Source organism: Accipiter gentilis, chromosome 6, assembly GCF_929443795.1.
Source record: "Accipiter gentilis chromosome 6, bAccGen1.1, whole genome shotgun sequence".
NCBI lineage: Eukaryota > Metazoa > Chordata > Aves > Accipitriformes > Accipitridae > Astur > Astur gentilis.
In genome coordinates, this window is record NC_064885.1 from 8,123,968 (window position 1) to 8,147,723 (window position 23,756).

General features: G+C 49.1%; 4 protein-coding genes across 8 annotated transcripts in view; 2 read left to right on the plus strand and 2 right to left on the minus strand.

The window, feature by feature from the left end:
- LRWD1 (leucine rich repeats and WD repeat domain containing 1) overlaps window positions 1-2,460 on the minus strand; it is a 17,883-nt gene extending 15,423 nt beyond the window's left edge. The window contains exon 1 of one of the 4 annotated variants that reach the window (XM_049801981.1): window positions 2,138-2,460. The gene's annotated coding sequence lies outside the window, so the exon portion shown is untranslated. Of the gene's footprint in view, window positions 1-568; window positions 1,036-1,389; window positions 1,572-2,137 lie in introns of those variants that run through there. The other 3 variants (XM_049801978.1, XM_049801979.1, XM_049801977.1) reach the window with 3 other exon arrangements.
- The window catches only part of RABEP1 (rabaptin, RAB GTPase binding effector protein 1), an 847,425-nt gene continuing 825,079 nt past the window's right edge, over window positions 1,411-23,756 (plus strand). Inside the window, exon 1 of the mRNA XM_049801974.1 lies at window positions 1,411-1,416. The gene's annotated coding sequence lies outside the window, so the exon portion shown is untranslated. The remainder of the gene's footprint in view (window positions 1,417-23,756) is intronic.
- On the plus strand, window positions 1,473-4,843 carry ALKBH4 (alkB homolog 4, lysine demethylase). The gene is made up of 3 exons (XM_049802003.1): window positions 1,473-1,609; window positions 2,475-2,672; window positions 3,112-4,843. The coding sequence occupies exons 1-3, from the start codon at window positions 1,505-1,507 to the stop codon at window positions 3,751-3,753; spliced, it is 945 nt and encodes a 314-aa protein (XP_049657960.1). The 5' UTR covers window positions 1,473-1,504; the 3' UTR covers window positions 3,754-4,843.
- ORAI2 (ORAI calcium release-activated calcium modulator 2) lies at window positions 2,579-21,836 on the minus strand. Of its 2 annotated transcripts, none has more exons than XM_049802006.1 (5): window positions 21,767-21,836; window positions 19,741-19,786; window positions 17,202-17,442; window positions 11,125-11,661; window positions 2,579-2,708 (listed from the first exon to the last, which is right to left on the minus strand). In XM_049802006.1, the coding sequence occupies exons 3-5, from the start codon at window positions 17,427-17,429 to the stop codon at window positions 2,649-2,651; spliced, it is 825 nt and encodes a 274-aa protein (XP_049657963.1). In that variant the 5' UTR covers window positions 17,430-17,442; window positions 19,741-19,786; window positions 21,767-21,836; the 3' UTR covers window positions 2,579-2,648. The 2 variants fall into 2 exon arrangements, with proteins under 2 accessions (XP_049657963.1, XP_049657962.1); XM_049802005.1 differs by lacking the exon at window positions 21,767-21,836 and adding an exon at window positions 19,974-20,017.

Below are 23,756 nucleotides of genomic sequence, written 5' to 3' on the forward strand. Positions count from 1 at the left end.
GGCTCGCTACTGTCTTTTTGCGTTAGTCTCACTGCTGCCTAACGCCACTCCAGTAAATCACGAGGAACACGCAAGGCACTAAGCTGTCCTTAGGCTTGACTTCAGCACCGTAACATGCCTACAGCACCCAGACCGTTGGGTTTGATGAGCGATGGGGCACTGCCTTGTTAACACCTGTACTTGAGGTCAAGCCTTCACGTATGGAGTATTTTATACCAGCATAAAGAGCATTGAGCCTGAAAAACAGCTGGAACAGCAGCCGTTCAGGATTTGATCCTTCAAGCGACAGAGCTGTCCCTGAAAGCCAAACCACAGGATCAGGCCCTTACCTGCTGAACCTAATAAACCTCCCTAAGCTCTAGTATCTATAAGAAAAATGTCACACCAGCCACTGTGGATGTTCCCATCACCCTCTCTTTGACCACCCCGACACCTCAGACCACCCCGGGAGCAGCAGGGCAGACCACGACGTAACACGGCCCCATCACCGCAACGTCACGGGTGACGCTGCAGAAGGCACGTTCAATTACCCGGGGAGGGCCTGACGAACCCCGTAACCCAGCCTAACTGGGAACCGCCACCAGAAGCGGCCGCTGACCCTCCTCCTGCCCCCCAGCAGCACCTCTGGGGGTCGGCAGTCCTACAGCAGGGTGTCGGTTGAGGCCGGACTAAGGCAGCAGAGATTAAAATGAGTTTAGTTGTAACTACTCCGCACCAGCCGGACCACCGCCTCGCCTAAACCGAGGAGAGCCCGGCCCAACTGGCGCCGCACGACGCCACCACCGCCATGCTGGGGATGACGACGACGACGACGACGACGACGATGACGGCGGCCTGTCGGCCCATCCAGGGGCGGCTTCCCGGGTGCGAGGCGGCCCCGACGGCCCCTCAGACCGCGGCACCCCCCCGGGGCCGTGCCCGGGACCGCCGGGGCAAGGGCTGCGGGGCGCAGGCCGCGGCACCGCCCGCGGGCAGGGACGGCGGCCCTGGCTTCGCGCCGAGGCTGCCAGGTGCGGCTCTGGACCGCGGCCGCCGCCTCACGCTGCCCCCGCGCGGCGCCGCTTGCCCCGAGCCCGGAGCCCGGGGTAAGGGCCGGCGCCTGACGCGGCCTGAGGCGCCCCCGCTGGGGGGGGGGGCGGTGTGCGTTGGGTGGCGGGACTACAACTCCCGGCGACCCCCGCGGCGCGGCCGGGCCCCGCTCCGCTGCTCGGCGCCGCGGGGGCTGCTGGGAGAGCGAGTCCATGTGTCCCCCTCCCCACCCCCGCTCACCCGACCGACCGGCCGACCGCGCGGCCTGCGCCCAGCACCGTGTGTCCCGTCCCCCCGCCCCGCCGCCGCCGCCGCCGCCTCGGCCCCGGGCCTTCCCCCGCCCACCCCGCTTCCCCTCACCTGGAAGCGTGCCGTGCCGCGGCGGCGGGAGGGGAGGAGGAAGAGGAGACGGGGAGGAAGGAGGGGAGGAAGGGGAAGGCGGGGGGGAGCCGTATCCTGAGCGCAGGCGGCGGGGATGGAGGCGGCGGGCGGCGGCCGCGAAGGCCCGGGCTGCGGCTGCAAGGGGATCCGCTCCTGCCTGCTCTGCGAGGGGCCCGCGCAGGCCGCTCCGCCCCCGCAGGTACCGGGGAAGGGGCGGCGGGGCGGGGCCGGCGGCGGGGCGGGGCCGGCGGGAGGAGTCGGGGGGCGCCTGCCATGTTCCCCTCGGGGTGTGGGCCCGGCCCGGCCGGGCGAGGGGACGGCTCAGGGCCGAGGGGGGGGGCTGGGGAGGGGAGGAGGGACACACACACATCCCCCCCACCGCTGCCCCGCCACGTCGGGAGAGGGTCTGGGCTCCCCAGGGGACTGCAGGGCCCCGAGCGGGAGCCCAGGCCCGGGACAAAGCAGAGCCCCCCCGGGCTGGTCCCGGTGGCCTCCGCTGAGGTATTTGGGAAAAGGGCCCGGGTGCCTTCGGCTGAGTGAGGGTACAGATGCACACGGCAACCTCAAAAACCGAGCCAGGCCGGACCTGAGGCTCCTGCGTTAAAAGACAAGACGGGTTCGCTACCGCTTAGCCTCTCGGCCTTGGCGATTTTTTATCAACTTTCCTCATTCAACATTTATTGATATGACAAACTGTATCTCTACAGCCGGCCCGAGGAATACCAACCATTAATCTCCTTATACATTTGGCACTGAGGATCATCTGTTCTTCCCCGGCTTTGCAGGATAAAGACATTACTGGGAAAGAAAAGCGGCTCCAAGCAAGCAGCGCCGGAGTGCTGCAGCTGTAAAAAAAAAAAAAAAAAAAAAAAAAAACAAACAAAAAGCAGGGAAGAGGAGTTGTTCCTCAAAAGCAGCTGTAAAATTTCTCGTGTCTCCAGGAATCCTGTACAGACGGTTTTCATGCTGCAACATCAAGGTTGCAGGGGTAAATCATGGAAATACCTTATTGCGATAGGTTTTCCCCTCACTGCTTTTTTCTCTTCTCCATTGTTTTTCCACAGGGAGAAGATAATTTCACTTACTGTCCAGCAACAGGCCTAGCTAAAGGAAATGAGCACTCGGAATTTGCTGGCTGGGCATTTCCATTTCCAGGGGTGTTTCTGATGGAGGAGTTCATTAGCGAAGACGAAGAATCTGAGATAGTTGAACTGATGGATCGAGATGACTGGAAACCATCACAGTCTGGCCGAAAGAAACAGGTTTGACTTTAGAAGCACGTTTGTTCTTCGGTCCCCCTGGAAAAGGAAAGCTGTTTTCAGTTAAAACACAGAACATTTACATGCTTCATTAAATGTTTTCCTGTGGAAGCTTTTCCTGAAATCAGTTGCAAGAATTCCTTCCAATTAAAGTCAACTTCCTGCAAAAATATACAGTAGTTGCAACAAATCATGCTTGATTAAAGTTCACACAATCTCCAAGAAGTGGGTGTTTTGTTTTTACTTTGCAAGTGAGAAATCTAATTCCAGAGAGATGAGTGTAGCTTCACTGAGTCCTCTTGCAACCTGGTGACCAGGTCACTGGAAGAGATGAGAACTCAAAAGTCTTGACCATGAGCCCTGTAGGGATCACAGCCTCTCCGAAAAGACTCGTCCTAGATTTTTCCTTAACACTAGCTTTTCCCTTCTTCTCTTCCAACAGGACTACGGACCCAAAGTGAACTTCAAGAAACAAAGGCTGAAAGCTGGCAGCTTTACCGGTTTGCCGAGTTTTAGTAAAAAGATTGTGGCACAAATGAAGGCCTGCTCTGTACTAGGCGGTTTCTTACCTGTTGAACAATGTAACCTGGACTACATGCCAGAAAGAGGTTCTGCCATCGACGCACATTTTGATGACTGGTGGCTTTGGGGAGAGCGTCTGGTTAGCTTAAACTTGCTCTCAAAAACTGTGCTGTCCATGTCTTGTGATTCAGAGGACAGTATCCAATTATTTCCCACTTTCAGTAAAGGAAACGGGGAATTAAGTCCCCCTGGATCTCTTACAGAGACGTCAGCATGCAAAAATTCAGACAAAGAGGGAATCAGCTGCATTTTATCCCCAAGGCTTGTTCCAAGTAAAGAGGTGACTGTTGCCATTCACTTACCCCAAAGGTCTCTGGTGGTGCTGTACGGTGACGCACGGTACAAGTGGAAACACGCAATTTACCGCAAGCATATAGAGCATCGCCGAATCTGTGTCACATTCAGGGAGCTGTCTGCAGAGTTCAGCGCTGGAGGAAGGCGTGAGCAACTGGGTAAAGAACTGCTAGAAATAGCTCTTTCATTTCAAGGAAGACCAGTGTGATCAGCAAGAGGAAGCCGGAATTACATTTTGTTAGGAAATTTGAAAAATAAAGTACAGAATTTGTACAGCTCTGTTTATTTCTGAAGTGTGCATAAGGAACCAGGTGTGTACAGAGATAAGCTCAATCAAATGGAATTTAACAAACAGAAATAAGAGAGTGTAAGGAAGGGGTGGGCTATTGGTTTCTCCAAAGACTCTCCTGGGCAATGGGAACTTTTAGGCAAAAGTCAGAAATGAGCTGTTGTATTCATTGTAACAAAATGCAAATAGCCAGTTTTTAAATACTGAAATGAAACCAAGAAAGAATCATTAAACTGAACTGAGTATCAAACTGCCCTTGGCACAGATTCAGCCCAAACTCTGCAGCAGATTTTGACCCTTCCTGGCCCATACTTGATTCTGTCATACTGCTTTTTGCGCTGCACTGTGCCGTAGGGACACAACTATCTTCTCGCCCGCTTCAGATATGTCCTTTAGAGATCAGCTCTCCAGGGGAGGAGGGTAAGCAAGCGTCTCTCCACAGATAGTACAACACACTGAGAACTAATTAAAGTAATTATCCTTTGCTGAAGATTCATGCTCTAACAGTGAGGATTAATCATAAATACCGTGTGTGACCTATATCTTCTGGGACCAAAGAGAAGCGTTTGCAGAGGGCCAAAGCTGACTCTTCCGCAGAGACAGCTTGGACAGAGTTCAGACCAAAGACTTGCACAGACTGTGTTATTTTCTGATCATTTGTCATCTCTGAACCCTGCTGTCAACTCTCAGTAGCAAGAGTCTGATTTTGGGAATAAGCTGGGCAACAGACTGCAACACTGGCGGCTATCATTTTTTTTCTTGGCACCTCCAGCAGTCAGGTTTGAATCATGCCTTGTACCTAAGATTCAAGTAGTCATTTGTAGCAGAAGCTGATTTGAGGCCATCTGTCTGCTCTGAACAAACTTCTGTGCTCTTGAAAATGAAGTTGTGCCGTGGAAGAAGTGTGATCCTTTAATAAACACAGATGTGTCATCAAAACCATTCAGCACAGTCACACCTACAGCAATAAAACAACACTTTACAATGCTGCCTGGTTTTGGTCAGTAAGGAAAGGGGGGGACACACACTTATTGTGTGGGATCTTAGTGTCCCTGCACAGGTGTATCCCTGCCCTAGCAGTACTTCCTTGGCACAACGCACAGGTTTTACTGTATAATAATGCATTCGCGCCATAGACGCTGCCCTTTGCTTCAGGCACTGTGAGGGAGGGAGCTCTTCACCCAACAAAACAGTTACTAGAAAATCAGTTGGATGAATCAGAATATTTGTTATCAGTTTAAGGTAACATACAACCACACCCCTTCTTGGTTGCAGTGAACCAGTTTCAGTTTAGCCCAGTATCTGAACAGTTAGGGGCATCGTTTACATCATCATTCCAACAGGCACCCACAAGCAAGGCTCCCCTGGGTGGTCCTAAACCCCAAACTTCCATCCAGACCGGCCGGTGAGTGCCACCTACAGCGGTTTCGGCAGTCACAGCATGCCCTCTCTGACAGAAACCCATCACTGCAAACACAGCCAGCCCACATGCAACAGGCAGGCCACGCTTGCTCACAGCAAGTTTTATCCCAGGAGATTTCTCAGAGGCTACCACTTCAGCTCGCTCCCAAAAGCAGGTCCTTGTGCTCTCAAAATAACAGTTCCTGACCTTTTTCTGGTAGACTGCTGTGATCAGCACTGTGCCGCTGGTGTCCACAGGGCTCCCCAGCCGTAGAGAGCGTGATGTCCCCAGGTCAGCCCCTGGAGCTACTGCTGGAGCAGAGGACCTTCGGCTGAGCAGGAGGACATGGCTGGCAGCCTGCTGGAGCTCAGCACAAAGCCACACTACGGGAGGAAACCCAGGGCAGGCTTTCACAGATAAAGCAAGCGTTGAGCCCATATCCTCATCACCTTTTCAGTACTGAGCCTCTCCAGCAATCTGCTCTTTGCTCAGCAAACTGCAGCAATCAAGTATTTCCATTAATGTTTGGCCCTTATTTCCAGTGCTCCCTTTTAGATTTATATTGTGCTCTCAGCCTGTTAAAATACTTTCTGTGTGCTACCTGCTGTTTCATTCTCTCCGCAGTGAAAACAGATGATGGCTTCTGATGAATCAGTGCCACAATAACAAGATACACAATATTAGTGCATTTTGTGCTCTGCATTTGTTAGCTGTATTTTTCTGCCTCAATCGAACTATACGGAAAGCTGCCATTCTTGCCAGAAAATTCCAGCTCTTCCTAGATGGTATCTTAAATTAAAAAAAAATGCAAATAATTAAATACTGAGCCAAAGACCGAGGGCTTTGTCTAGATGTTTTTGAAGTTCAAAACTTAATCTAGTCACTACACAGTCATTGCTATGTCTCTCTTTTTGACATTTTTCACCTGTTAAACGACCTCTTGGGCATTATCTTAGACCAAAATGCAATTACACACCCATTGCTTCTGTATTATTGCCTAAAACTTTACGTACATTCTCTCCTAAAAAGCCAGAAACGCAGCCCTGCAGAACATTAACAATTGGTTTGGACTGTCAAGTATCACAGAAATCCGAGAAAAGTATAAAGAGGTTTTAATCTTAATTAATTAGCTTTTAAAACTAATTTTGACCACTATTCTAGTATTATTAATGTAAGACAAACTTTAATGGTCTTCGTGTTATAGGATTTTTCTATCACAGCTATTTATTTCCTTAACCAAGATCAGCACTTGTAAAACACATGCCAAGAACCAGGCCCTCATTAAAAGGAAGCACATCTGATTGTTCTCTACTCGTGTATTTTTGAAGGATAAGGATAATATCTCACCGAGCTTTTTTAGTAAAAGGCAAAACCCAAGTTAACCCATAGAGGATGCTGGAGGACTTGAGCTGCCTTTCAAAAAAAAAAAAATTATCAGTCTGAAATCAGCAAGAAGCGTAAAACTTAGCAAGTTTATCCAGTTTCTCTCACACAGCTGGACAATAACTGAGATACATAAGTTGTTCTACATTAAACATTGTTCATGCAGAGATAAAAAACAAGAATAGGCAAAGCTAAAATACAGAGTTGTGGGGGTTTTTTTCTCTTAGCACTTAGCACTCATTGTTACAACCCTGGGCAGAAAGCAAGCTCCCAGTTGTACACACAGGTATTCACGGGAATGCCTTCCAAATTCAGCCAGTCAGTAATTACTGAAACTGCTTTGTTTGAAATGGGTACATAGGAGACAGCCCGCGAGAAGTTAATCAGAAAATAACCACACTGGGCCAGTTGTGCCGGGATCTGAATTTGAGGTTGTAGCTTGGGGGGTGTTACTGAAGAAGCTATCTTAAAAGTAGATGCAACAAGATTTAGAAGATAAGGAAGCTAACAGCAGCAGGGAAACTCGAAGGCCTTTTGTTTGTTTGTTTTAAGGGAGGGGAGGAAGAGAAAGGACATTATGAAATCCCGCGTAAAGCCACGGAAAGGCCAGAGGAGAACGTGAAGCGTGAGCAACCAGTCCCACATCCAGCTGGGCACCCTGCACCTCCATCCCCGAGCCCAGGGCAGTCGTCCCTGTGGCAAGCCGGGATTGCCCATCCCGGAGTCAGGGAACCGAAGGATGTTCGCTCTGCAGCTGCACCCACCCCACCAGCTCTCTATAAACATTTCCACATATTTGAGCGCTTACCGCAGAGCCCGCTCCACCCAGGGCTCTCGCACAGTATTGCTTTCATCCATCACGTGGGTCAGGCCCAGACGGTCGAATCCAACATCGACTCCATCTCCCCCGATCATAAAGCCTCCCCGAGAGTCACATATCCACCGAAACAACGGGGCGGCAGCTACCAGAGCCAGGCCTGCCCCAGGGCAACGTTAAAAATAGGGAGCTCACAGGCGTAAGAGCTGCCACTAACCACAGCAAAGGGAGAACCTGATACTGCCCCGGCTCCGACAGCTCCCTCCGGCTTGCGTTCGTGCCCAGTCTTGACTCCTGCTAACGAGGGAAGGAGAGGGGAATCGCGCCCTAAACCAAGGCAGGCACCTGGGTATGATACAAAGCAGGGCTGTACCCCTGTCCTTGACAGCTCCTTCCCCAATTTAGGCTGGGCAGGCAGGGCCCCTCCAGCACTGGAGCCTGCAGAGGTGTTTTTCTGCCAGGCAAAAACTGTCAAAAAAAAATCCAAAGGAGGACTCAGCACTCCGGAGCGACATCGTGGCTGTCCCCTGCAGCTAGCCCCACTGCAGAAATTGGAGAAATGGCCCAAACAAGGCAATAACTGGTCCAGAGAGTCACAGCCCATGGGAGCTGAGAATTAGGGTGACGGCCACCCCAAACTACAGCACCCCAGAGCCCAAGGCTGGTACAGAAACCTAACACACACATCAGGGGAAATCCTCGACACCTACTCCCAGCCTGAGGGTGGGACCCTTGGGAGAACCCTTGTGCAGGCACTGCAGGAACAGAGCTACTCAAAACCTGGGACGCTCCAGGAATGACAGACGCCCCAGGAACGACAGAGAGGTGACACCACAGCTCAGACGTGGCCAGGCACCAGCAGGCAAACCTGGACGTGACACAGTGCGCTGCCAGCCCTGCTGAGACACCAGCGATGGTGTGGAAAGGCAGGCATCTCCAGGCTTGACTGATGGGAATCCTGCTGACAGTCACGGGGGCAGCAGCACAGAAACACCCATCTGGACAAGTACAACGTCCCTACTCATTTACGGATGAACTACGGTGGCTGATACCACAGGCAATCTTTCCGCAACACAAGTCTTGACCCAACAGCTGTGAAAATGTAAACAAGTTGGAGAAAGAGAGGCAGGAGCAAGAAAAGCAAATGTTGTTGTTGGGAAAGAAGAAGGAGAGGAGTTACAGCATGAAGGTGATGGGTAACCTAGAGAGATCCCAGATGCCAGAGTCAAAGAGCAAAAATACTCCCATGGGCTTCTCACAGAAGGGAGAACACCGTACCTCAGACTCCCTGCTGGAGTAAGGCGATCCCACTCCAGTCACAAATGTGCTGCCTTGAGACTTATCTTGCATCCAATCCCAAAGACTCACCAAGTTATTCTACAAAATCAAAGCACAATTTCTGCTGCATTTCTCCATTTGCTGAGGTTTATTATATTTGCAAAGAATTAAATGAACCATTTGGCTGTTTCCAAATGAGCTGCATTGCTTTTGCAGCACTGTATGCACACTGTGAAACTTTTTTTATTGCAAAAATGGCTCTATACTTTCCGTAACAACCTCCTGAGCTCCACAGCACACAGAGTCCTATTACTGATGTTAAAGGAGAGTGCAAAGTACAGATGAGAGATTCATCCTATCTGGTCTGGCTCTGGCCTCACAATAGAAATGCTGTTGTTAGAAGAGCTTACATGTGTAATACTTGGCAGAAAACTCAACTCTGATTTTGTTGTGTAAACCTTTAATTTTTATTATGGTAAAAAGAGGAGGGAGAGAAGGCAGACTTCTGGGGAGATGGTATGGATTTCACGACCACCCACTTCCTGGAGGATACTCCTTAGTTTTTGCATATGTGCATAAGTACAGACTAGTCATTTAAGCACACAAAGACTATTTTCTTTGTTGCACATCAGCCAATATGGTACATGCCAACTGTGGCAAGAACAACAGATGAAAGCCACAGACACAGTGCTAAGCAACTTGTTCAGCAACGCTCAAACTCGCATGTAAACAAGAGAGATAAGAGTTGGGTTCCCAAGGCCCTCGCCAGAGAGAAATATTGGGATAGTATCACCCTGCTGCACTGGGATTTGTGTGCACTCTCCCTTCTGGGAGGCTGACATGTAATACACTGCCATTAGATTTCTCAAATCCCAGTGGAATAAGGGACCAGGGTTAAATAGAACATTACAAACATCCTTAATGATTTCAGAAACCTATAAAGCCTGGGAGACTCTGAAACTGCAATGTTCGAGTGCAGAGCAGGAGATGAGCACAGATCAGGGCCAAGAAAATGTGCTTATGCTTCTTTCAGCCCTGTGTGGCGGAAAGCCTTACTTTCCCTTAAAAGAGCTGATGATTGCAAAACACTCTTTTCCCTCCACAAAGTTACCATAAATCATAAAATCATTTTTACAGACGTTTTCACTCACAAAGATGCTATAGAATTTACAAGCTTCCCTTGTTAAGCAATACAGACTTGCAAGTGTCATTTTCTCTGCTGCTGAAAAAAAGAGTCGGCTCAAATGAAACGTGATAGCTCTTTAATGGCACACAGCTCTCCTGCCGGATCCAGCTCCGTCAGACTCGCCAGTACAGCTCCAGGTTCCGCCAGAGGAGCTGCCTGCTTTGGTGCAGGGAGAAGGAAGCATTCAGTTTTGACAGATGAATGCTACAGCTGACAAAAACAACCAAATAACTGATGAAACACGCAGGACTGGGGCTTGTTCTCTCCAGCAAACCAGGCAAAAGGCATTACAACAATACATAAATGAAGACGACATAGTGACAGATTTCTACAATATGCTATATGCTGTCACTCCTTACCTCCTTGAAACTTGCTTTTCTAGTCCTTCAAAGTTTTGTCTCATTAAATTCCCTGTCACTGTTCTGTTTTAAGAATGCCCTTGTTAAAACTAAAACACCTGTAAGCCTTCCCTGGGCACTCTTGTCTCTTATTGGGAAAAACCACATGATCTTGGCATTCATTCAGTCTAAAGTGACAGATGTTGCTGAAAAAAGTACGACAGAACTTCCCAGTCTCCTGCAATTCAAAATTCTACCTCCCCAGCTGTAAAAATGTAGTAAGGAATAGCAAGAAAAGAACATAAGAGCTAAGGCTGATTTCTTTCTGGTTATGTATTTATGGAATACTTGCTTTGGAACACAGGTGATCAACGCTTGCCATTTCTATTGCGCTTTCCTGGACATCCTCAAGTCAGCTGCAGATACCCACATGAACCAGCTCAGCTCTAGAAACAAGCTGCCAGTTAATTGCTGCTGCACTGACAGCCAGGGAATTCTGACGCATAAGACAGGTCCTACACACACACAGGCTTTTTGGACAGCTGATGCAGTTTTACTTTTGGCAACAGAATATTGCCTTTGTAAAAAAATACAGATTTTTGGCTACCTGAAACAATGTTAAGGTAGATAAAGTTTTGATCTTGAACTCCATGACAGTGTCAACTTAAGTACGCAAGTGTGTAGGACCAGAAACAGGCCAGAGACCTCAGCATGTGAAACAGCACTAGAACCCACAGCTATATATGGCAGGCAATTAGCATTTACATATTTAAGCCTCAAGACAATCCATCACTGGTGCGTCTCACCAACTAGCAAAACAGGTATTTTGCTCTTAGCCTTAGCTGAGCGGATTTGCTGGAAGCAGCCTCTGCCTCTGTCACACTACCTGCATGCCTCTGTCATGCCCATCTAACTGCACTTTCAGTTTGTGAAGCTCTTCGATCTCTCGGTTGTGGCGCTCCGTTTTGTGCCGCACCAAAGAGCGGTAGAAGTGAATGGTGAAGACGACAAAAATCAGACCCACGGGGACCATGATGATGGTGGAGACCAGCGCTGACTGCCAACCTGCATGGCCGCTGGGCTTCTCAACGTTGGTGGTCTCATTTTTCAGGATGGAGCCCACAGGCAGAAATTTTATCCAGCACAGAAGCACAACTTCCGCAAGGAAAAGGAGGATCCCCAAGACGGTGGAGAAGCCCCACGCCAGCTCGATGTAGGGATGCATGCGCTCATGCGGGGACTCACTGATGGAGTTCAGGTTGTGGATGTTGCTCACTGCTTCCACGTTAGGCAGAATGCAGGTGCTGATGAGAAGGGCAAAGAGATGAACTGCCACGAGCACTGTTGTGCAGGCACTGAAAGCAATCAGCAGCATCTGGGGGTACTTGTACTGTACCTCCAGCTGCACCTCCACCATGGCAACCTGGGGGAAAAGGAACAAAAAGCTTGTCAACAGCTGCTAGTTTTCTCTTTTCAAGGCTTTCATCCAGGAAAGCATCTTTATTGAAGAACACCTAAGGTCAAGTACACACTCCAGTGCTTTTTAGAATGGCAGCCTAGATGGATCATTTCTGTTTCTCGTGAAGACGTACAGTGAAGACACAGCCTGCAGCCTGGCCTTTCCGAAGGCTCACACGTGCATTTCTGCCCTGTAGTTTTCTGAAATAACACATCTCTCCTTGCAACCATGAGCCATACGAACTGCATCAAACCAAACACACAACAGAAGGAACTCATTAGACAACAAGTGGAGCTCGGAGGCAGCTGACAGCCTGCTAGCCAGCCCACCCGCCCATCACACATTCTCCATCCGCTCATCACTTGTGGCTGCGGTGCAGGAAGTTTCAACTTCAGGCGCATAAAGAAAAGCAAAAGCAAGCAGCTCTTCTGGCTGGCAGCCAGCAAGGTTTCACCCCCCCCATGGGAAGCACACAAGCTACTTTACAGTTTAAGTTAGTCCATAGTTAAAATAGCCGCTTTCTATTCTCAGAACATTGTTTGTTCGTTTTTATTATGAATATGCCCAGATACAAGTTATTTATATCCTCAAATTTCTCCCTTGAGAGCTAATAACTTACTGATATACACAGCAGAAGTGGATAGCTACTGGCTTATGGGCGTGCTCAACAACCAACGATTCAGACAGAAATCTGTCTTCTCAAAATAAAAGCTATCATATAGCATGTGTCTAAAGCTCTCTATTTTTAATTTAATCAAATAAAGCTTAACAAGCCGAATAAGCACAAGAGAGCAGGGGGCTCTTCTGAGATCAGAACTGGAGTCCTAGGCCTGTTAACTGGTTTAGCATAAGAATTTGTAAAATTACTTAACGTACCTGCGAATTAAAATAGTACTTCCGTGTGGTGGCATCCCTGAAAGGACTGCAGAAACCTTTCGCTAAGAGAAGCCACAAAAACAGTGGACAAGCCTATCAAACATTCCTCTCTAGTAGCTCTCTAGCGGCTTGCTTGGATCTGCGGCTGCACTTCATGATTTGCATGGATACTAACTTGCCTGGCAGCAGGCACAACCTCTGGTGATCCCAGGTGACCCGCGGCTCCACCGTGGCAGAGCTTGCCAGATGCGTTAAGGAAAGGAGAAGCCGATGCTTGGATGCCTGCCTCAAGACCATCTCAAGAAGGCAAAGTCTGAACAAGCAGCTCGATTCTGGGGGCTAGATGGATTTTGCAGAACGGATTCATGATTACTTTATCCAGAGTTCGCATGAGACCACCACTAAGCAGCCATTTCACGCTCTGTATAATAATCTCCACCATTCACTCTGTCATAACTTGTTAATAATATTATTTGGGCACTGGAAGATTAGGGGTACGCTCATGCTCTCCCTGTTGGTAGCCCTGAAAAGGATTAAAGGGGATGGAAGCAAGTGCCTACATTGGCATGACTGCTGCCTTACCTGCATTTACTCTGAAACCATCAGCAGCCTGAATGAGGGGATCACAGTCAAGTCTGAACAAATTTAGTAGCAACCAAGATATAACACATGTGTTTGTGGTAGCAAATGGTCAATCTCTACAAGTCCAGATTTTATACGTACATCAACTATTTAGGATATTAGAGACATGAAAATACTGTGACAGTTCTTGGACATTCCCAGCTTTTTGTTCTGATTATGAACATGTGGGGTTTTTACTTTTCTGTTGTTTTTTTAAAGGTTCCTGTTCGCAGTTTACAGTGGTTCTTGTTGTATAGCGGAGAAAATAATAACGCAGGATTAGCTTCACCATCCACTGCAAGGTCAATTTAATTAAAACACATTACACATTGCCTTCCGTATGTTCTCTTTGCAGTTCCCTTTATATTGATTTGAGAAGGAGATCAGACTTATTCTTTGCTGCACTGTTTTGTACAGTGAATTTGTACAGTGCTGTGATTGTCAGTCACACCCTATCAGCCAGGAAAAGCTGCAGGTATATTGTTCATTATTGGGTGCTGTAATACCCAGAGACATAGTATTCAGCAAGCTGAATAGAAATTGTACCTGCATGTTCAATTTATAGCTTTATATTAAAGCTGAAAGCCTGGCTGATGTCAACATATCAATTTCTACTTGTTATCCTTCGCATGAGCAGCACTTTTGAGCTAATTGGATGTTTCCTCCCAGACTAACCTATTCCCTAGGGCTAGCTTCAGCTGTGCAATGTGATGAATTTTTAACACTGACTGATGGCTCAGTAAGAGGTATTTCAGGGAAAAACATCAACAATCCAGATAGGGCAGCAAGGCAGAAAAACAGTTCATTTAACCCGAACAAGAGCTGGAAAGGTAAGTGAGCTCTTACTGCTTTATCCTGTACAAACTGTCATGTCATTCTCTGACCGGGATAAGAGAAAGAGGACAAGCTGACATAACCCATTTAAAAATCATTAAATATGCTGCTTAGTCTGTAAAACTATTAATATGTCATGTTTTATACAATTATACTCTTCCGTGATAATAGCCCCCTTTATTTTAACCTCTTCACAGAAGCCAAGGTGTCAAGGGCTGGACTTTGCAAGGCACTGAGCACTCTGCTGAGCCGCAGAATATTTCAGCATAGGCTTAATTTTAAGCCTGAGAATCACCCTGTTGAACTCCATGCTCACAAGTTTGCTAAAGGACCAAGTACTCAGAACATTTTAGAATTAAACTGCAATTAAATTACATGCAATTATGTTTGGGGTTGTTTTTTCTTTTTTAGACCAGTATAGCCCAGATTGTCCACAACAAAGGTGATGCTCATCCTGAGAAATTTAGACCAGGATAGATAGTATCAAGCAAAGGGATGACAAATGGCTTAATATAAACCATGTTACATTCACACAGATGGTCTGGCAGTTTGTAAAAACAATCACTCCAGTAGATCTGTTAGGTCGGGTTTTTTGGGGGGAGGGGTTAGGGTTTGTTTTTGGTTTTGTTTTTTATTAAATCAATTACATATCCTGTAGCAATTGGACAAGCACTGAGAAGACTGATTAGCAGCAATAGCTCTTATTTCCATCAGGAAAATTATTAAGGAGGTTTCCTACGCTCCCTCTAAATCTCATTCATCTGCAGTCTCCCTGGGGCAAATGCAGTAGCCCTACAGCCCACCTCCAAACAGACCTGGCACTGGAAAGGACCCACATCCTCCTGATCTGCCCAACTCTCTGCCAGAAATATCAGAGACAGCATTGAGTAATGAGGAAGGTTCACATTATTCTGCAGCCTGTCCAGAAGGAGCTGGATCAAAGCCACTGCCTGTTGATTAAATATCCATCAGCTCATAATAATCTTCAGCCAATATGGAACTGGCTTGAATCAAACACACTGACACGGAGGTAAATAAAGCAATAGCCAAGCCCTGTATGACATTTGTTTACATAGCTAAATGCACACAGGGCTTCAGGGAAAGTATTTAACTCTAAATAACTTCTCTACTTTCATCAATAGCCAAATAGATGCTCTTAATAGAGAGTAAACATCCATGTACCAAATACCCGCATGCCAAATTACCAGTAAAGAAATAACCTGGTAGGAACAGCTACTGCAGCTTTCACCGGAAGGTCCAGTACAATCAGGTGGGAAAAAGCTTGCTAATAAAGAGAATTCCTTATTGCAAAAATTTTTATTTCCAACAGTTACTGATTTCAGGTGTACTTATTATCTTAAGCTGGTGATCATAACTAACGCTACTTATACCTATGTGTTTACTTGACTTGCATTTTAAACAGTTTAAAGAGAAGTCAAATGGTTCATTTTGCATGTTTGCCAAGGACTTTCAGCAAGTTTCTGTTGTGTGAGTTGAGAAGGCATGCTTTGTTTTAGATACATAGTTCAGCCCCGCAGCGCGGGTGGGCTGCAAGCCCCTCCCCGAGTCCCATTGATGCCAGCGAGAGCACACCCCAGCACAGGTACCTGCTTGTGTAACCATGCTGCCTAGATAGATCAGTTCACAACAATACGAAACGTTAATTTAACAATCATGTTGAAGAGAACAGTCACAAGTGACTAACACAGAACTCTGGTAATCCAGAGGCACAAAGGGCAAGCACACAAGTGGCTTTTTAGAGTAAGAAAGCTTCTCAGTGAAAGTAATCTACAGGAAAGCACTCAGCTTTCTCAAAACGAGGAGGTACCTTCTGCCATTTCAGCACACAAGCTTGGTTACAAACCAACATACGCTGCATGAAAAGTTCTTATGAGCATCGCTTGCATGCAGTCAGCGAGCAGAGAGGAATCGCAAAGCAACCAAGCGCCCTCTCTCCTCTGCAGCCTGCTCCCCCTTAACTCCCCGCTTGCATTTTTCTAACTTCACTTTGGGTGGCCAACTTTGTCATCCCAGACTGTTGTAATGTTACAGATGATTCACGTGCTGGGGGACTGGGGGAGGAAAAAGCAGTGGAAGAAGCTAAAATAAAACAAGGGAAGCTATCCGGAAAGTTCCCAAGATCTGTCTTCCCCCCCAGCTTTGGAGCTGCAGGATGCAACATCTTCACATCACATCCCACTCACCCGGGCGCTGCCCCGCTGCCTCTCCGCATTCAGGTGACAGACCTCAGGAACAACCAAACCTGCCCATTTCCTGAGCAGAAAACCTCCCCCAAACAGATTTCAAGTCTCACTCCTGGTAAGCAAGAACTGGAGGGGAAATGAAGAGGCTCACACTGACACAGCATGGCTGTGTTTTGCTAATACCACAGCTTGGACAGCTCTGAGCACTGGACCGCTGTCTCCGTCTTGTTCATTTGCTCGCTCCCTGACATGATTTTGACCTATGCAGATAGCTTCCAGATAACACCCAAGTGCTGCACAGAGCAAAGCAAGCACCAGGGATTATGCCCAATAGGCAGCACTGACACAAATATACCAGGTTTGCCTCCCTTCAGGCTAGAGAGTCCTCTGACACCAGGTCCAAGGCTGCAGGGCCTCCTCTCACACCTCAGCGTATAACACGATCTCCCTGATCATGCTATGCAAACTTCACTCTGGCAGACTGTGACCCAACCTCCACCTTATTTTAGACACTGTGACCTGAAAAAACACATACATAAATTACGATAAAGTTCAGGACTACAGCAACCACAGTGGCCTGGAGAAGCTCCACGCCCAAATGCAACTTCACACAAAGGCAGCCAGCTACAAATGGCCTTGGGCCCAAAGGAGAGCCCAGGTCCTGTATTCTTTAGCACTGGTGGAGCACTTAGGATCACTTGCAGGTAGGGGATTAGTATTTTTAAAGGGCTGACTTGGGAGCATGTGGGTTGACTGTTAGGCAGCTCATATATCTGTGCTGCCTTGAGCGAGCCAGCCTCAAACTTTTCAGCAGCAGCCAAGCAGAAGCCCCCTGGCAGATGCCTCCTGCCTCTTCAGAAAACAAAACTATGTCCTGCTTCTTCACAGGAGGCAAACACTGATTAATAGATGGTTTTAGTGAACCAAAAGCTTCATGATCCAGAAAGTGTGGCTACAAAATACACATACCATTGCAAATCCAGAGAGCAGAGCAGAGGTTCTGCTGGAAGCTTTCAGTTTGGCTCGGCTCAGGTACAGTTTTCTCCATGAAAGGGCTTGAACGGAGTGGTGGTTTGATGTGACCAATTCCAGATAGCTGCGCCGGACCCAGTCCCGATAATCCATGCCTTTTGTGCCAGGTTCAGAGCAGCAAGCAGGAGTGGAAGGATCCACTGGAACATTTAACTCAGAACTCATGATGAGAAAAATGCTGAGGGAACAAAAGAGTCATGTTCAAAAGGAGGTAGTGAACAGGACAAGCATCAACTACTGGAAAAGCTACGTTTAAACAAAGTTGCCCTCGGTCAGTAGAAGAATGATGGACCAAATACCATCACACTTGCAAGGCACAGAACAGAGAAAGGACCCTCTGCAATTGCTAAAAATGACCATGAGAACTAGCAAAGATTGCACAAGTAAACCCGGGAACTACTCCAGCAGGAATTCAGGAAGGGTGCACAGCATCTGGCTTTTCATTTCAAAGCTGGCATCTTAACTTTCCCCTTTAATGCTTCCTTGCTAATAAAAAAAATGTTTTACATAAAGACACTTTGGAAATAATGCCTCCATCTTATAATTCTGTTTTAAGCTGACAGTTAATTTCACAGTGCATCACAGATTGGCTCCAAATGCATCTCCTTAGAGTACCAAAGTAATGTCGGCTAGCATGTTCAGGGAGTCACTTTTTGCTCTTTCTTTGGAAAACAGTTTTATTCAGTCAAACCATTGCTCATCATAGCTCAGTTTAGACGGGCACAGTCCTTCCCCAAGACTTCCCCAATAGTCACAGAGCTGAGTGCTGTGTAGGGTTAACAAATGAACTCCCCAAGCTTCTGCGGTGGGAAGTTTCCTGAACTGCCCACACTCCACTTATCAGCCACATCTGACCAAGAATCCTGTTCCTTTACTTCCACTGGTGGCTCTTAGCACAGGGAAAGGAAAAGACAATTCCAAGGGGAAAAGCGAGCTGCCTTCCAGGTAGTTTCAGCATCTTCAGATTCACGAGATTACACTGAAAGACGTAAGAAAACAGCAAGACTATTTTAGGTGGTGAATGCCACAGCTGCCAGCAGAGACAAGTACGAGGTCCGAACCACCCCCTCCTTACACCACAACATAGCCAGGCTGCTGCCAAACGGCTCCGGTTGATCTCCACGCCATCCACAGACACAGAACAGAATTCACTAAATGTTTCAAGCAAAAATTTCTCAATTCTGACAAACATCTGAAACTAGACATTTAACTCAGCTTTCTGAAGAACAGAAACCACAGTTGTCTGATTAATCACCACATTCACAACTCTGCCACTGACCACCACGGCGGTGGCAGGTAACACCACCAGAGCTGCACCACACGAGACCCTTCTGGCCATAAATACTTACCAGCTCCTAGGAGGAGGAGATGCATGCCCAGAATCACACATGGTGTGGTACTAATTAGTCCCAGCGCCACGCCTCAAGGTCACAGGCACCTTGCCGTTCGCTGTTCAGGCACCACGCTTGAGAGGAGCCCCAGCCCTGCCTGCATCCCCCCTGCTCCACCCAGCTCTCCGCAGATGAGGGCCACATAGTGACAGCTAATAAACCCTCATTTGCTGTGAGATTTGAGGAAGTGGCAAAGATAAAAAGGACACCAACTGCCCACAACGGCGAATGCTGTTACTAAAAAGGAACAAAGATGTTCCAGGCACAATAACAAAGATTAGACTGCAGCAGCAAATAAAGCATTGCAGGTCGTAAGACTTGTCTGTACCTCCTGAGCATGGTGGGCTTTCAGATTCCAGCCCCTCAGACCTAATAAGGATGGCAGCAAGAGCGCAAGACGACTTCTGGGCAGTTTTTGATAAGGCCACTATTACAGCCCCTGGAGGACTCTATGATGGCTCCTGAACTGCTCAGGAGTCTTCAAATTATTTAAGAAAAAAAAAAAAGTATAAAAGAACATTCACACAACAATAAAAACAAGAACAGAGTAACAGGGACAAACCTCCCTGCTTGCACTGTGTTTCCAGAAAAGGCAAGAATCACCTATTTTACAGACAAAGAAGAAAAAAAAAATATCTCTCCCCAAGCCTCCTGGGACGACTGGAGCAGAAACATTCTGTAAGCAGCAAAATTATAAAGCTGTTTCCTGTGACAACATCCTGTGTGGATTCTGCAACGTATAGCATGGGGTGAATTTATCAGCTTTGTCCTTATATGGGACACTGATGGCCGCTACCCTGCAATTTATTTTCACAAAATACGTAGGAACTTTGTATGTAGGAAACTTCAACCCCTGGGACAAATTCCATTGAAAAGACAAATGAATTCAGAGGTTACAGAGGGAGAGCAAGGGTACCCAATCACATCTGCTTCTTTCCTTAGAAAAATAAGCTAAAAATACCACAAGGATGAATTTTCACTCTGGAGCAGCTCAAGAGATGTTCCCAAATAAGTAAACAACTTCAGAATAAAATCCATAAACACAAACGTAACCCAAACCAGCAGTAACAGGACAGCAAACTCACCTTGGTGGCTACAGACATGGAGGGACTCGGTGGAGGGCTCCGAGGGCTGAAACACAAGACCAAGGAAGCATTTTACATGCACTGTATCTTAAGCGGTTTTACTCTGGAAATATTTTTCAGCCAGTTATCTGGATAAGGGGAGAGTTATTCTGGAGATTTCATGTTCCTGTCTTGCAACGTTAAAGGTTTAGGACACTTGCTCTTACAGAAATAACTGTCCTACAGGGTTTTACCGCACAGAGCTGTTGAGTTTTGGATGGAGAATCAGGGCTTCCTCAGGGGACCTCTTCCTCAGCCTAACAGCCAGCTCCGGCCAAGTCCATCCCAGCTGTGTCTTTACTCACTTCCGTTGCACCACCGATGCATTTGACCCTGTTTCATTTCACACCGCTGAAGACAGAAACCTCTCTGCGATTGCTGCCTCGTATTGATTTTGTTAATCTGTCCAGCGTTGTCCTTCAGAGCCGCGAGCGTAGTGGGGAAAGCCTTTACCGTGCCTTACATCTCAGCTGGCCCCGTGCAGTTGCAAGCGCACGTGTGGGGATTTCTTCACAGCAGGGAATGAAGCAGACGCCGGCAGGGCTGAGATATGTGGATCTCCCTCCCGCCGCCAGCATGCCCTGAACAATCGCCCACAGAGTGCTGTCTCAGCAGTACTGTCAGCTCCTCTGCCTGGCTTCAGGAAGCCAACCCCCCCGTCAGACCCAGATTTCTGTCCCACACCCCGAGACTGATCAGTGTGTTTGTAACAGCACCTTTCTCCCCTGTATATTATCATTCAAGACCCTGCACACCATGGCTAAGCCTAAACCCAGGCTCCGCTACTCCTCCTTCTGCTACTCTGGGCCACCCAAGCTCAGGCCCTCTTTGCTATGGGGAACCCCTTCCCATGCTCTCTTCTGGCTTGGGACCCCCCCCAGCAGCACCCCTGGGATGTCACACCACCCAGGCAGGGTATGAACACCTCACAGCTGTGACCACCCTTATGGCAGCGCCCCTCACGCAGGGGATCAGCCCCCGAGCAGGGTGTGACCCCCCTCATCCCACCACCACAGCTGGGATCCTACTCACAGGGCACCACCTGAGCAGGGGATTTCTCCTCCTCCTTCCCAGCCACCCTCAGCACACCCTGGGCAGGATATGACCCCACACAGTGAGGATCTCCTCTCCAACAGCACCCTCAGACAGGGGATCCCCGAGGCCAGGATGAGACCCCCTCACAGCTAGGATGCTCTCCTCCAAAGGCACCCTGGACAGGGGATCCTCCCTCAGCAGGATGCGACCTCCTACCACTTGATTCTTGTCCAGCATCCCAAGGATCCCCTGCAACTCCTCAGGCAGGATGGGATCCGCTCCCTCCCCACAGCTGGGATTCACCCTTTCCAACAGCACCCTGGGTCAGGGCCTTCCCTGCACCGTGGGCTGGAGGTGTCTCCTCTACAGCACCTCCGGCGAGACGATCCCTTTGTCAGGATAAAACCCCCGAGAGCTGGCCTGCCCTCTGCATCCCAAGGGAGCTCCAAAACATCGCCGGGCAGGACGGGACCCCCCCCTTCTCTGCCCACAGCGGACCCTTCCCACACAACCCCACCGCACCTGGCAGGGGATTGCCCGCAGCTAGGCAGGATGAAGTGCGTATCCCTCTCCAACACCCCGGACAGGGGATTCCCCCTACCTGGGCAGGATGAGGCACGTCCCGTCCCCCTCCACAACCCCGGGCAGAGGAAGCCCCCTCCAGGCAGGATAAGCCCAACTCTCCCCCCCCAGCGCTCCGGGCATGGGATGCCTCCACCCGGGCAGGATGAGACCCCCTCCACCCGGAGCACCCCGGGCAGGAGATGCTCCCATCTATGCAGGATGAGCCCCCCACCACCACAAACACCCCGGTCAGGATGAAGCCCGCCACCCCGTGCAGGATGAGACACCAGCCCCCGGGACAGGAGACACCCCCCCCCTCCCCCCGACCCGGCCAGGATGCGACGCTTTCCCTCCCCACCCGGGGCCGCAGGGGCGGGCCCTGGCTCACCGCGCTGGCTGGCCAGGGGCCGGGCCGGGCCGGGTCGGGCGCGGCGCCCCGGGAGCGCCCGCCGCCGCCGGCCGCCGAGAGCCGGAGCCGCCTCCGCCGCTGCCAAGGCAACGCCGGGCACCCGCCACGTGACCCACAGGAAATGGGGGAGCGGACAGCCGCCCCGCCCTCCCCTCACGTGACCGCCGCCTCATTGGACCGCGGCCACACCAGGCACCGCCCCTTGGCGGCGGGGGCGGGGCCAGGAGGGAGGGCTGCCCCGCCACGTCCCGCTGCGCAGCGCCGAGCACCGCGGCGTGCGGGGCCGGGACCGGGACCGGGACCTGCCCCCGCTGGGAGGAAGCGGGGCCTCCGCTGGGTCCTGCCCGCCCCCCGCCCCGCGCCCTCCGAGAGAGGGGGGCACCCTTTGGGGGTTTTACTAAACGGGGGAATGTACTTAGCGGTTACAGAGGAAGGATATCCCGAGCTGTCCCCGGCGCCTCCGGGGCCACCGAGCCGTTCCAGCAGCGGGCTGGGATCCTGGGGGCCGCAGCCCTCGGAGCTCCCTCTGTGAACATACATCTGCATGAAAAAAACATCAGGTCTGCGGCTCCCTAAATTCATGGGCGGGGCGAACCCGCCCTCCCCCCCTCCCCCAAGAACGTTACTGGGTCCGGACCTTGCGTCTCTCAAATCTTTCCACAGAGAAGCTATTGGTGCAATGGGATGTAAATGTGCTTTTATTACAATTATTAATTATACAGCAAAAAGTCGCCACTTACATAAGTCAAAAGGCAGTGCTGACTTCTGCCTCCACCGAGCTGCAACACCCTCTGGCTCCCTGCGTAAAGCCAGACCGCTATCTCCCTGCATTCCTCCTCCATTGACTCAGCAGGAAATCCTGTATAAACCCATCAAAAGAGCAAGGATAGGGACAGACTTATGGGAAAGAGGAGGGAGTGCCTTCCCTGCAAATGAGAGAAAATGCTGAGAGGTGGCACAGTGGGTCAGCTTTATCACACGGTAGTCCCATCTTCCTGAATTCACTTCTGCCTGGGGAGGGGAAAAGACAAAGGGAAACAATTCCTAAATGCTTACTACAAAGACAAATACATTTGTTATCCTGAGTGTGCTTTTCACCTCTGAGATTATGAATACTTCTGCTCTGTTACAGCACTAACACTGCTGTCTCTTGGGCTCCCATGCTCACACAAACGCATGTAGAAATGGAACAGCAGCAAACTTTAGCCCCTGAAGATTAGTATCCATCAGAGAAAGGAGAGAGACTCCTCTAGAAAAGAATCCAGAGGAAGAATTTAACGTAAGCAGGTCAAACTCCTTGGCAGTTTAAAGCCTTTACATTATTACTGCTTTTTTGGTGTCATGTTTGGAATAGGAAGCAATTGTGGAATTCTTCCTCATTTTACTACACATGGGAGCACTCCCTTTTTCTACTCCATGGACAATATTCCCCCCGCTTTGAGGTCACGCAGTATTTGCATTTTGTCTTAATGAAGAAACATCCCTTCAAACGCTCACTCTGAAGTGTCTTTGTATTCTGGAAGACATAGTACTGACACAACCAACCAGAACATGGCATAGTATTTTTCAGAATTCATAGCAACACCTACCAAATACAGCTTCTACTGCTACAATTCAGCCACTCCAGCAAGAAAGACCGTGAGGCAGATACCACCTTCAGCAACACATTCTCTTTGCTTTTTATGGATTTCACCTACAAACTTAGCATTCCTAGAAAATGTAGTGTGTGAATAGTTCAGCATGGGTAACAATGGCATCTTAAGGAGGCAGGTTGACGCCACACACCTGAATTCCTTTAGTTCACCAAGACAAACTCAAGTCCATCTTCCTCACGACTGAAAAGCGTGTCCTCATGCAGCAACATCTGCTCTAGTTAATGCAAAACAGCACTTATTTATTCAGCTCAAAAGCCTGACAAGCTCAGAGGCAGAACAGCCTTTGTTTATTTGTGAGACTCTCACTTCTCCAT

Coding starts and splice junctions, on each gene's coding strand:
- ALKBH4 (XM_049802003.1), top strand. CDS start 1,505: ATGGAGGCGGCGGGCGGCGGCCGCGAAGGCCCGGGCTGCGGCTGCAAG. Junction 1,610..2,474: donor AGGCCGCTCCGCCCCCGCAG/GTACCGGGGAAG, acceptor GTTTTTCCACAG/GGAGAAGATAATTTCACTTA. Junction 2,673..3,111: donor AGTCTGGCCGAAAGAAACAG/GTTTGACTTTAG, acceptor CTCTTCCAACAG/GACTACGGACCCAAAGTGAA.
- ORAI2 (XM_049802006.1), bottom strand. CDS start 17,429: ATGAGTTCTGAGTTAAATGTTCCAGTGGATCCTTCCACTCCTGCTTGC. Junction 11,662..17,201: donor TGCTCTCTGGATTTGCAATG/GTATGTGTATTT, acceptor CTTTTCCCCCAG/GTTGCCATGGTGGAGGTGCA. Junction 2,709..11,124: donor GGCATGACAGAGGCATGCAG/GTAGTGTGACAG, acceptor TTCCTTTTCCAG/GGGGACCGAAGAACAAACGT.